This window comes from Dermacentor variabilis, chromosome 10 (genome assembly GCF_050947875.1).
Source record: "Dermacentor variabilis isolate Ectoservices chromosome 10, ASM5094787v1, whole genome shotgun sequence".
Taxonomy (NCBI): Eukaryota; Metazoa; Arthropoda; class Arachnida; order Ixodida; family Ixodidae; genus Dermacentor; species Dermacentor variabilis.
This window is the reverse complement of record NC_134577.1, coordinates 41,095,866-41,108,085: the sequence shown is the minus strand read 5'-3', so window position 1 is coordinate 41,108,085 and position 12,220 is coordinate 41,095,866. Positions and strand designations below refer to the sequence as shown.

Below are 12,220 nucleotides of genomic sequence, written 5' to 3'. Positions count from 1 at the left end.
GGTCTCGGCTGTTGGTGTCGCGGTTGTCGTTACCGATGTGATAAGTGTGTCTGGCATTTCCTGGACGGAGGCGCTTGTAGTTAGTGTGCCGAAGACAATGCGGACGTAACAAGGCCATTCTCGCTGTCAAACGTCCCGCTTCGTTGTCCTTAGGTGGTCGACTCCGTGGCTGGCGAAACCGCTGTCGTCATTGTGATGTATTTTGGGAACCATATCCGTCTGTGGACCTGAAATATAAATCTTCGAGGAACGTCCTTGAGCTCTTCATAAGGCAGCGAACGTTTCTGTGTGACAGTACCGGGCGCGTTATTTGTCATCGCGAACCAATATTAATAGGGCAAGAGGTGTCGGACTTGATGCAAGTTCCACGATGATGCAGGCTTAATGTCAGTTTCTTTAATCAATCGATAATTTATGAACGTCACGAGTTAATTGCTTACACATCACAAAGGCCGTATTTTCAATGCACTGTCAGCGCACCTAGGAAGGCTATAATCTTTCGCTATCAACACAATATCTTTTTTAATCTTTGAACTGCACAATTTCTACATGCCGCTAGTGGTGCGCTTCTTAACAGGAGCTACAGCACAAAGGTTCTGAAACTTTGATTACAATTTCTGTCGAGCAGATTTCTCGCGAGTTTTTAAAGCAAAGCGCTCTCCTTACCTCTTTCACCCGTTTTTAGCGGTGGTCAGTAGTAGTCGGACTTTCACCGTCGATGCAAAGTGACACGAGCTTTCGCGCAACCAATTCGCGTGGCGCGTCTGAAGATGTGGTTGAGTGCTCGGGAAAGACAGCCCTCCTCCTCGCCCAACACACTCTCGCGCTGTGGGAGCGGAAGGGAAAGGAGCCCAGTGGTGGGAGATAGGGTTAGCAGTTGGTCTTCCACGCCAGTGCAGCTGCAGGCAGATAACCAGTACATGATGGATGAATCAGCATATGTATGTGGAACCATCTACATATCTACGCACTACCGCTACGGACGTGTCAGCTAGCGGCACTCTATTTCCAAGGAATTGTGCAATCAAACTCCAAACACTACCTAAATATCCTCACTATGCTACCTATATCTACCTATATCTATATCTACCGCTACCTATATCCTCACAATATCCTCAAGCGCATCGCATTCCTAATATTTCGTATAGATTTCTAGATGCTTTCGGCTATTTTCTTACCTTGAACGCGAGAGTCGATGGTGTCCTGCACAATTTTTTTCTCCTTCCACAAAAGCGCTTCTCTCGCCCAGCTACTTCTATTCCGAGCTTCTCTCGCTTCTGCACGATTCCTCTCTAACTCTCCTCTCTCTCTCTCTCTCTCTCTCTCTCTCTCTCTCTCTCTCTCTCTCTCTCTCTCTCTCTTGTCGTGAATTCACCCGAAGCAAAAGCAAGAAGCAAGAGTTTCAGTCCAGGTGGTAACCGGGGAAACCACGTTAGCCTCAGAGGATTAGCCTGACACATCGTAGGTCACGCAAGCAAACGTTGCTTCTTTCTTAATTTTGGGCGCTTTCTTTGAAGGTTCGCGGAAACTTCCAGTATTCTTCCATGGCTCAAGGCGTGATTCACTTAGTCGCGATCAATATGGTCGCGACATCCTTGTGTTTGTCCTTAAGCGCTCGTTTAATATCCTATATTTTTTTTCTTTTGTTTCACGTTTTTGTTCGCACGCACGGCGAGCTGTACTCATGGCTCGAAGAGCGCGTCGCTCGCTGCATCTGCCACCGATCGCCGTTACCGTTGAGATGCTTCTGGCCTTGCGAATTAAAGCTGGCTGGCTTCTTCGTAATCTGCTTCTCCGTTTCTTAGACTTTCATTATGTAATATGGCGGACCAGTGAAACAGGGATAAACTAGGCTTAATAATAACACGTTCCTTCACATCGCCCTTCGTCCCTTCCTGTGGTGTCGAATGATTTCGGCATGATTGTACAGGGCGCTACACTTGTCTAGAGCGAGCTCCGGACTTGAACCTCACTTCCTGGGAAGTAAAAAATGTCTCTCTCTCTCTCTCTCTCTCTCTCTCTCTCTCTCTAGCACCGCGCCACAAAGCAAATCAAAGCAAATAGATAAAGAGCAATACCAAAGCAGCTACTCTGTTTTGGATACAGTACCGAATATTGTATTATACAACTTTTCAAACGGAGTAGTAAAGCAAAAATAGAGATTTTTTTTAGGCTCGCAGCTCAAGCGTCCTCTAGGCAAGAGTGCGGTAGCCCGTACACTTATCCTGGGCACCATACTATGCATCGCGAACATTGTGGTGCTAGGTCGGGCCCTCGAGCTGATACTCCAGGAAGAGGTGCACCACTTCACATTTCCTCATTCACGTCTCATTTGTCGGCGATGGTACGGTAATATCTATAGCGTTCATAAACCTACGTCATGTCGTCGCGCTGCTCTTACCCCTCATAAACATAATAATAAACTGTCGATGCATGAATACACAAGACAGCAGCTATTCCTTCCAACCTGCACAAATATTATGCAATGTGCGCAACTTGACGAACACACTCCCTCTCTCCCACTTCTGTCAGGCTTTGGCTTCATCAGATAGAAATTTCTATATGATCTTGATGAGGATGAAACCTCAATAAATGGCACAGACCATATTACAATATTGCTTTCTTTGCTTGAAAAAGTGCTTAGACCACATTTATTGCTTTAGTGCTACCGTGGCGGATGTGCTTCGGTATTTCCTTGTCAATGCTTTTTTGTGTTTTTTGTTTTTTTTAACATAATTGTCTTTGTAATGCCCGCCTGCTATGCTCTCAACTGATAGTGGCAGTAATGAAGAGACATAAAGAAATAAAACCCAGTGTGGGGCACATGCCACGAACCGGCTGGTAATATGCTTGAGAAATGAAATAAATTAGTTAATAAATAAGTAATAAAAGAGGAAAATAAATGAGCAATCAAACATCAGAAGTAAACCGATAATAAATGAAACTAAGTAGTGCATAATAAGGCAGTCAGCCTTGCTTAAATAGGAATCGACACACGGAAGATTTCATCGCTAAAATGGAAATGACGACGAAGAAGTGATGCTCGGTAGCGGGCGCCAGGTATTCACGGCCGCAGCCAATGGTGAGAATAAAAGCTTGATGACGGAAAGCATTTAGCTGGTTTCATTATTATGTGGTCTTATTGGTCGGTTAATGGCGAATCGACCGTCTTCATTACAAATATTGAGATAATAGCCTCAGGTTAAGCTTCTGTGGTGTACGAGATGCAGGCCAACTCGAGCGCCGAGATACGAGAGGCTTGAATCAAAATGAGAACCTTGAACCCATGCCTCAAGGCAAACCTTCCGCAAGCATATCGTTAGTAGTAAAGGTTGTCGCTGCTCCTATCGGCTCTAAAAAGTCTTAAGTACATTCATTTGCATACACCAGCATACTTTCATGACCGGGGCTATCCATTAGGGCTTGAAGCTGTGCTAATGTATATTTCATGAGAGAAAAATTTTCTCGTCGTTATTTCGGCCCGAACGAGGAACCCCACGGCTGTCGTACCGGCAGACTTGTGGATCGCGTCATAGTGCAAACGCACCATCACGTTATCAACGACAGCTTCGTAACTTCTTTTTCATTGCTCTTCTTGCAGTGGCCGACTTCACGCAGCAACTCTCCAAGTTGCACTCCCGCCATGCCGAGGAACTGCAGCTGCTCGTCGAGGCGTTCCGGAAGCGGAACTCGGAATTACGAAAGGAACGGTAGGCACTTCATCTTCTTGTCCGTCACCCACTTCTATATGTAGAACATGTCAACAAAACGCACGATTACTTCTTGCTCACGTGCATAGGTCGGCATACTCTCTCATACACATTTAAAAGGCCTGAGCGTGAGGCATCGACGAACGGCTTGAATAGACGTGACTGCGAACGCTAGTGAGTGCCTGTAGATCGCTTGCACTGACGTCATCCTAGGCGCCTTGTTGGTGAACCAGCACGGCGAGCAGCTGCGTCAGTTGGCACCCCACGCGACTTTAACCCTCCCGAACACGGTCGGTAGGACAGAGGCCTCTCGGGTTTCGTTCTTCCTTGAAAACAGGCAACCCGACCAGTGAGTATGACGCACTGGTGTCAACCTAGGAGCCACATTGTAAAACCATCGCGGTGACAAGCTGCGTCCGGGATGTCGCCTCAAGGTATGAACGCCTACGTGAATGAGTAGACGCGAGTACGTACGTAAGTCCTCATACGAGGGTAACTGAGCCAGCCGTTGCGAAATGGAATCTACAAAGAAGCCCGCCGATTTGGCTTCCAGAAACATCCCAGTTGAAAAACACAACAGGAAATTTCAGTCTGTCGTATTTTGGGACGTTCTGTTTCTGACGTCCTGTTGTCTGACGTTCTGTAGTTCTTGATCAATATTTAATTAAAAATTGATGGAGACCGCTTAAGGGCTATGTAAATTTGTTAGTGCAAAAGAGTAAAACAAGAATAAAAAGTAAAAAACGAAGTTTTCTGCCGAGGATTCGAATTTTCGACCTAACGATCCCGAACCCAGTATCATATCACTGCACCACGCCGACCTTTTTTGTTTTTGTTTTTTCGAACGTGACTGTATGTGTACATTTTGGCCATGTCAACAGTAAGAATTCTGTCGGTGTTGATGTTTAAATTTGTATGTTGAGAGCCAAGATGCTTTTTTCACTCCGCAGCGTCAACTGGCGCCTCTCTAGAAGAGCAAAAGTGTTGCTACCATCGACAAGTACATCGTGGAGTGCTAGAACATCAATTTTTCTTTACGATATTCATATTAAATAAATTCAGAAGTAGACAACTGTGACAGGGGACATTGTTAGGGTTGTTACGGCTAATTACGACAGCTGTCTTTCGCTCTTTACACTTTTGAGCGCGCATATAATTCGCGTGTTCAGTACAAAATAGCTACATAAACATTCGTGGATGAGCATTCATTTAGACAGAATACCGGTTTCTCACGGCAGCGCTGTGTGAGAATGCTGTCACCCAGGAGACACCCGATTACTGACACCCAAGCGAGACAGTTTTTCACGGAACTTTGCGGAGCAATCCAAAACTTATTTTTCGCTTCGCAAAAGCTTATGCAATATTTCTGGGAAATTATCTTATGTGTTAGCGTAACGGCACGTGTAAGTCTACAGGCCTGTGTTCCACATGCTACCAAATAAAACAAAATGGATACGCACCCATTCTCGCGGATGGTATGGTTTTGATCAGTGGCCGATATTGAGGAGACCGGTGTTGCTGGTGCCTCATCGTCACGGCACAATTATGACAATTGTTCGACTTTAACACCGGTGTCGGTGCTATCAGCATTGCTGGATTCAGAGAAAGTACCGTTGAATACCGCGCCAGAGAAAAGTACAGTGTACACTACCGATGCGAAACTGACATACAATTTTAAAGCTTCGCGACGGAAACCGCTTCTGTCGCAGCTTCAGAACTGATGTCGTTGCGATCATGGGTACGTGCTGACCCCCTGTTGCACGCAGGAGATGCTATGTCGCAAATTGTGACCGAATAGTGCAGCCAAGCTGTCTCGAAATACCGGGAAGAGAAAGCTTTCCGTGGTCTCACTTTTTTTTAAATTTTATTCCACCGATGCCAGCACAAAGATATAGTTCCTGTAACGTACAGAAGTCACCATACCCGTGATCAAGGTGCCTCAGCGGGAATGGGAGGAGGACATACTTTGCCTCGGCAGACGATGCACACGCTTTCTCTGTTCAGTGGTAGGTGTGCCTTCCGGTGGGATCATGAGCACTGTCAGACCTCTTGTTGCACCCAAGAGGCGCTAGGTGGCAGATCGTTACCGAACAGCCAAGCTGTCTCGAAATACCGGGAAGAGAAATTCTTCCATGGTCCCACTATGTTTTTATTTTATTCTACCGATTACCGCACAAAGATATAGTTCCTGGAACGTACGGGAGTCACCATACCCGTGATCAAGGCGCCTCAGCGGGAATGGGAGGAGGACATACCTTGCCTCGGCAGAGGATGCACACGCTTTCTCTGTTAAGTGGTGGGTGTGCCTTCCGGTGGGATCATGAGCACTGTCAGACCTCTTGTTGCGCCCAAGAGGCGCTAGGTGGCGGATCGTTACCGAACAGCCAAGCTGTCTCGAAATACCGGGAAGAGAGATTCTTCCATGGTCCCACTATGTTTTTATTTTATTCCAACGATTACCGCACAAAGATATAGTGCCTCGAACGTACGGAAGTCACCATACCCGTGATCAAGGTGCCTCAGCGGGAATGGGAGGAGGACATACTTTGCCTCGGCAGACGATGCACACGCTTTCTCTGTTAAGTGGTAGGTGTGCCTTCCGGTGGGATCATGAGCACTGTCAGACCTCTTGTTGCACCCAAGAGGCGCTAGGTGGCAGATCGTTACCGAACAGCCAAGCTGTCTCGAAATACCGGGAAGAGAAATTCTTCCATGGTCCCACTATGTTTTTATTTTATTCTACCGATTACCGCACAAAGATATAGTTCCTGGAACGTACGGGAGTCACCATACCCGTGATCAAGGTGCCTCAGCGGGAATGGGAGGAGGACATACCTTGCCTCGGCAGAGGATGCACACGCTTTCTCTGTTAAGTGGTGGGTGTGCCTTCCGGTGGGATCATGAGCACTGTCAGACCTCTTGTTGCACCCAAGAGGCGCTAGGTGGCAGATCGTTACCGAACAGCCAAGCTGTCTCGAAATACCGGGAAGAGAGATTCTTCCATGGTCCCACTATGTTTTTATTTTAATCCAACGATTACCGCACAAAGATATAGTGCCTCGAACGTACGGAAGTCACCATACCCGTGATCAAGGTGCCTCAGCGGGAATGGGAGGAGGACATACTTTGCCTCGGCAGACGATGCACACGCTTTCTCTGTTAAGTGGTAGGTGTGCCTTCCGGTGGGATCATGAGCACTGTCAGACCTCTTGTTGCACCCAAGAGGCGCTAGGTGGCAGATCGTTACCGAACAGCCAAGCTGTCTCGAAATACCGGGAAGAGAGATTCTTCCATGGTCCCACTATGTTTTTATTTTATTCCACCGATTACCGCACAAAGGCGTATTTCCTGAAGCATGGAGAAGTCGCCCTTCCCGTAGTTAAGGCGCCTGAGCGGTGATGGAAAGAGGGCTGATCCTAACCTACCGAACTAACCAACCAGACGACTATGAGTGATGGTTCATGAACGATAGATTTCACAAGTCACTGTCGCAGTATACCTAAACCAACGAGGCCTGCATTCTCATACCTAATTTCACTCACAGATAATGCCGCGGACAACCCAGGTGAATAAAATTTACGAAGTTTAACAAAGTTAACGAAAATTCGTTCTCTTTAAACGTCACAGTCAAACGCTGAGAACAGTATGTATTACTTACGTGAACAAACCAACTGTCTGCTTAATTTTATTGCGAGAGCAATTATATGGACACTTCAGGAACATTTCTACCGTCGGCGTCGGCGTGAGGTTAATTTTAACCACTTCAATTTCTGCAAAGTGTGCCTAAAGTTAAGTGCACGAGCGCTCTTGCTTTTCGCCCCCCAGCGAAATCCAGCCGCCACGGCCGGGGTCGAACCCGCGACCTCGAGGTTAGTCAAGATTTCGACGAAAATTCGTCTGGTCAGGCATTGAAGTGAAAAAGGTTTGCAGTCACTGACCAAGTCAAGCGAAAAGAAAGACGTTTCGGAACCCGTACGCGTTCCTTGCTTACAATGAGGCGGCCAAGACGAGTAGTGGTGTATTAGACGCTAAGTTTGTGACGTAATGACTGATTGTAGATGATTGGCGTGTTTCCTGCCACTCGGTTCATGGTCCCGGTTGTCGATTGGATGAAGGATTACTCAAGAAGAGGCCGGGTTGTCAAATTTCGTTCTTTGGCTAAGATTACCGCGTTGTCCCAATCAATGTGATGTCCGGACATATGCGCATGCTCGGCAAGCGCACTAGATGCGATATCTTCATTTCTGACGTCACGCTGGCTCTCTTTGAGTTGCCGTGTGAACTTGCCAGTTTCGCCGATATAGACCTGGCTGCAACCGCCGCAAGGAATCCGGTAGACAACCCATCATTTGCAAATGGAAGTGCGATGATATACATCAGGCGAGAAATACCTCACGTCACCTTACCAGTGCAAACCTTTGTTCTACCTTCTTGGGAGTCGCCGCTGTGCAAGTGTGCCTAGGAAAAGGAAAACTCAGTGTGGTGTCGGTGTAGAAGTCCGCGCAGGAAGGTCTCCATGGAGGCGTTCATAAAGAACCTTTGCATTCGTTGCCCCTCTCCTATAATAATCTGTGGCGACTTTAACGCACATCATTCGCTTTGGGGAGATAAGACTGCAGATTCCCGAGGCAAGGAACTTGTCGCAGCCGCGGATGCTGCTGACTTATGTATCGCGAACGATGGCAAACCGACTTTCTTCAGACCACTAGATTCATGGAGTGCCATAGACCTCGTGATCCATTCTACAGACCTTGTCGTATCGTCAACAACGGCCCCAGACAGGATGGACAGGGACCACTTTCCGATCTTCACCAACATCACCGGATTTCACACTGCTGGACGACAATTCAGTGCGGTGACGCGCTGGGACACATACAGAGAAGCGTTGGATGAATCCCCTGGTGAGCTGTTCGCAGATATGCTGCGGAGCAAAAGAGTGGCTACCTCAATGTTGAAACTGCCAGATCATTTCCCTTCTCCTGGTTTGATACTAATGAACCACTGCGCAGCGCGTAGGAGAGCGGAGCGAGAACTAATGAGAAAAACGGGAAATCCATCTGCGAAAACTGAATACAACAGGATAAACGCTGTCATCCGTCGTCACACAAGAAGGTTAAGACGAGCTCAATGGGCTGCTTTCTGTGAGAGTTTATCGGCATTTACTCGGCGGTCCTTAACGTTCACAACATGTTCCTAGCTTGGAGTTTCGCACGTGCTCAATGCTCAAGTTGTACTCCGCAAACACGCGGGACAAAACTTCGCTTTGTCCCGCATGTTTAGCCAAAGAACTATATCTGACAACGTGGCTTCTTCTTGAGTAATGCTTCATCCAATCGACAACCGGGACCATGAACCGAGCAGCAGGAAGCATGCCAATAATCTACTACAATCAGTCATTACGTCACAAACTTAGCCTTTAATATGCCACCACTCGTCTTGTCCGCCTCATTGTGAACAAGGAACCCGTACGGGTTTCGAAACGTCTTCCTTTTCGTTTGACGACCTCAAGCTTAGCCACGCAACGCCACAGGCTTTATGTTACCGCTGCGGTTGCACCAGCGGAACTAACATCATGGATGTGGTGCGAGACGAGAACATGCTTGACCCCAAGTGCTTTCGTTTGTAAACAGAGGGTAAGAGGAGCCGTATAAGAAAATGGTGCGCATGCTCATCCCGTTGCACTGCGCCATATGCTGAGCTCCCTTGATCGGCTGAGGCGAAATCCGGCGCTGAGTATTTTCGCGATGTGCTTAGCGGCACACGGTATGAGCTGACGTCGCAGCGCGCGGGTCGATCAACGAAAGCGCGTCGTGTAGGAACAAACAACAACAACACAAGTAGCAAGGAAGGAATACGAGCGGATGACATAAGACGTGCTTCCTAGGAAGGCCCCCCAGTATACGCAGCGACTATACTTTATCCCACCCCCGATCGCAATTCCGCGTAAGCCACGAAGGAAGGCGCCGGTAAAAAAAAAAAATCGACGTTGCACACCCTCCCCGTCTCGGCACGCGAAGATCTTTGATAAGCAGCGCTCGCGTCAGGATCCAATTACGCCTCCGAGCGACGAAAAAAGAAAGACGCGGCGGCAGCAGCAACAGCAGTTCGAAAAGGTGGAGCGAAAGTCTCGCAAGCTTCATGATGCTTCTGCGTCTCCTAGAAAGATCGAAGAGATTTGGCGCAGAGAAAGAAAGATACCTGTTCGTGATTAGATTGCTCGTACAGGCTGCAGTGACGCCGGAAACGAACTTGGAAAACTTGAGGAACCATTTGGACAACCGTCTGCTTAATGGAGACAAGGATAACGGTTAAGACAAGCAGGAAACCGAAGATCACTGCCAGAAGGGGGCGACGGGATATAAGTGCCCACTCTGTTTAAAAAAATCCATATTCTCCGTGACAGGAATAGCACTATAATAATGTCAGTTTATACGAGAACAAGCGGGCTTTATTACAGGATCCGACGTGGCACGATATTATGGATGCGGAGCACAATATGATACAAAATCGTGATCATGCGAAATGTTTTCTTGGGGATTAAAAATGATAGCAGGAAGTTAACTACGGCCCGCGCAACGACCGATAAGGTAAGAGATCGGAGAGGTAAATATATGTATAGCTGTACCGACTGTTTACAAAATGTGGTCAGATAATTGACTTATTCAATAATGTTCTAAGAAACATAGTACATGCCTTCCAATTTGGTGCAAAAAAATAAAGAGACAGAACTCCATACTATCTTTTTAATGTATCACATAAAAACGTCAGCATATTTTATCACGCATGGTAGTAAATATTTCAACCAAATTATGAGACTCAGATTACAACCATTACGAACGAAAAATACACGATTCCACTAAAATTACTTTTCTGGAAAATAGGAAGAATTGAAGGAAAAGCGATCATTCGAAGTAATCATGAATCAACTTCAACGAAAGCAAGAAGTACGTCGCCGATCCAACCTTCTGTTTTAACTGTTGGTGACTGTCCTGTAACTATAAGAAGTGCTTATAGGTTTTGTTGCAGATATTCTCACCCAATTTAATAAGGATAATGGGAATTGAACAGGTTGTACTGATGCGTAACATAGATAACCTGTGGTCTCCTAATGAAGGTGGTCTTTTAGAGAAAGCAAGGGAAGGAAACGTAGAGAGGCAAGCCAGACGCGTGTGCCGTTAGGCACGCTTAACTAGAAATAAAGTAAAGAGGGAATAGGAAAAGACGAGCACTAAATAGGCGGTACAGATAGATATGAAGTTGCGAGGCCGGACCGAAGTCTCAGTAACATTCAATAGCCTGATGATAATCGGGAATATTTGGGTCTAGAATTGACTTTGGTAGAAGCAGCATGAGGACCAATCGACAATTCTGGCAGAATCATATGCGCTGCCTTGTAATTAATCGGGATGGTGAACAATCCACGTTTCTAGGACATCAACAGCGGGACAACCTTCTCTACGAGAACAACTTTATTGAAATCGGGGGCACGAAAAGTTCATCGATTCGCCTACAAGACCTTGTTCTCAAAAGCAAACAGAACCCCAGAAGCAAGCCTACGGAAGTCACTAGCATTTGCTGAGCACGATAAGGAGGAGTAGATTTTAATGGAGAGAAAGGAGGAGAGGTCGGCCTGGAGAGCGTGTCTCTAGCCTGCTACTCCTCACTGGGGAATGGGGAAGTGGGAAATACTGAGCACGATAACTTCATCGAAATTGTTTCGACCCGGGCGATATTTCACAAAATCTCAATGGAATGTACAAAGTGAAGCTAGAATATGAATATATATGATATTGTCGCGTAGAGACATACAAGTGGTTAACTATACAGAGAATATATTTAGGGCGAAATAAAGGTGGCGAATGGCTTCCCTAACTTGCATCTCTTCGTCGTCGCTGGCCCTCTGAATGTGCCACATGAATGTTTCATCAATGGTCATACGAATAGCAATACCGAATAAATAAATAAATAAATAAATAAATAAATAAATAAATAAATTACGTGGTCTAATACGTCTGGGTGCCTGAGATCTACGTATGAACAAACACGAACAGCTCGCCCACTACGCGATAGTATCGCCGCGCGGGGCTAGAACGAAAGCCTATAGTACTAATACGCACTGTGTAAACAAGCTTTTGTTTTTTTTTTTTTTTCTGAGTCGCGCGTGAAGTCCAAAATTACCTCGTCTGAAAGCTCCCGAAAGCATCTTGTTCATTCCGTGCTTCTTGCAACGTCGTCTTTCGCCGTCGCCACTAGTTTTTGCTTGGCAGGCAAAGGGGAGGAGAGAATGGGAGTTGGGGATGAATCCACTTTACAGGGGAGCAATCTCGTTACTAGGAGTCGGCACAGCTGCACAACTACCGAATTCTGAGGAGAAGCCTGTTTCGGGATCGCCTTCTGGTCTTCTTTCTTTCTCTCCTATTTATTTATTTATTTATTTATTTATTTACTTCTGAATCCGAATCCCGAGGTTCCACGAATCAATATGTATATCGGTGCTACTTTTTTGTGGA

The 12,220-nt window shown here is 46.5% G+C and overlaps 1 protein-coding gene across 5 annotated transcripts in view; it reads left to right on the top strand.

Moving 5' to 3' along the window:
* Stacl (SH3 and cysteine-rich domain-containing protein) overlaps positions 1-12,220 on the top strand; it is a 351,595-nt gene that overhangs the window by 247,788 nt on the left and 91,587 nt on the right. For all 5 annotated transcript variants that reach the window (XM_075672475.1, XM_075672476.1, XM_075672474.1 and 2 more), the window contains one exon: positions 3,602-3,710. In XM_075672475.1, the coding sequence (XP_075528590.1) occupies positions 3,602-3,710 (109 nt within the window). The remainder of the gene's footprint in view (positions 1-3,601; positions 3,711-12,220) is intronic.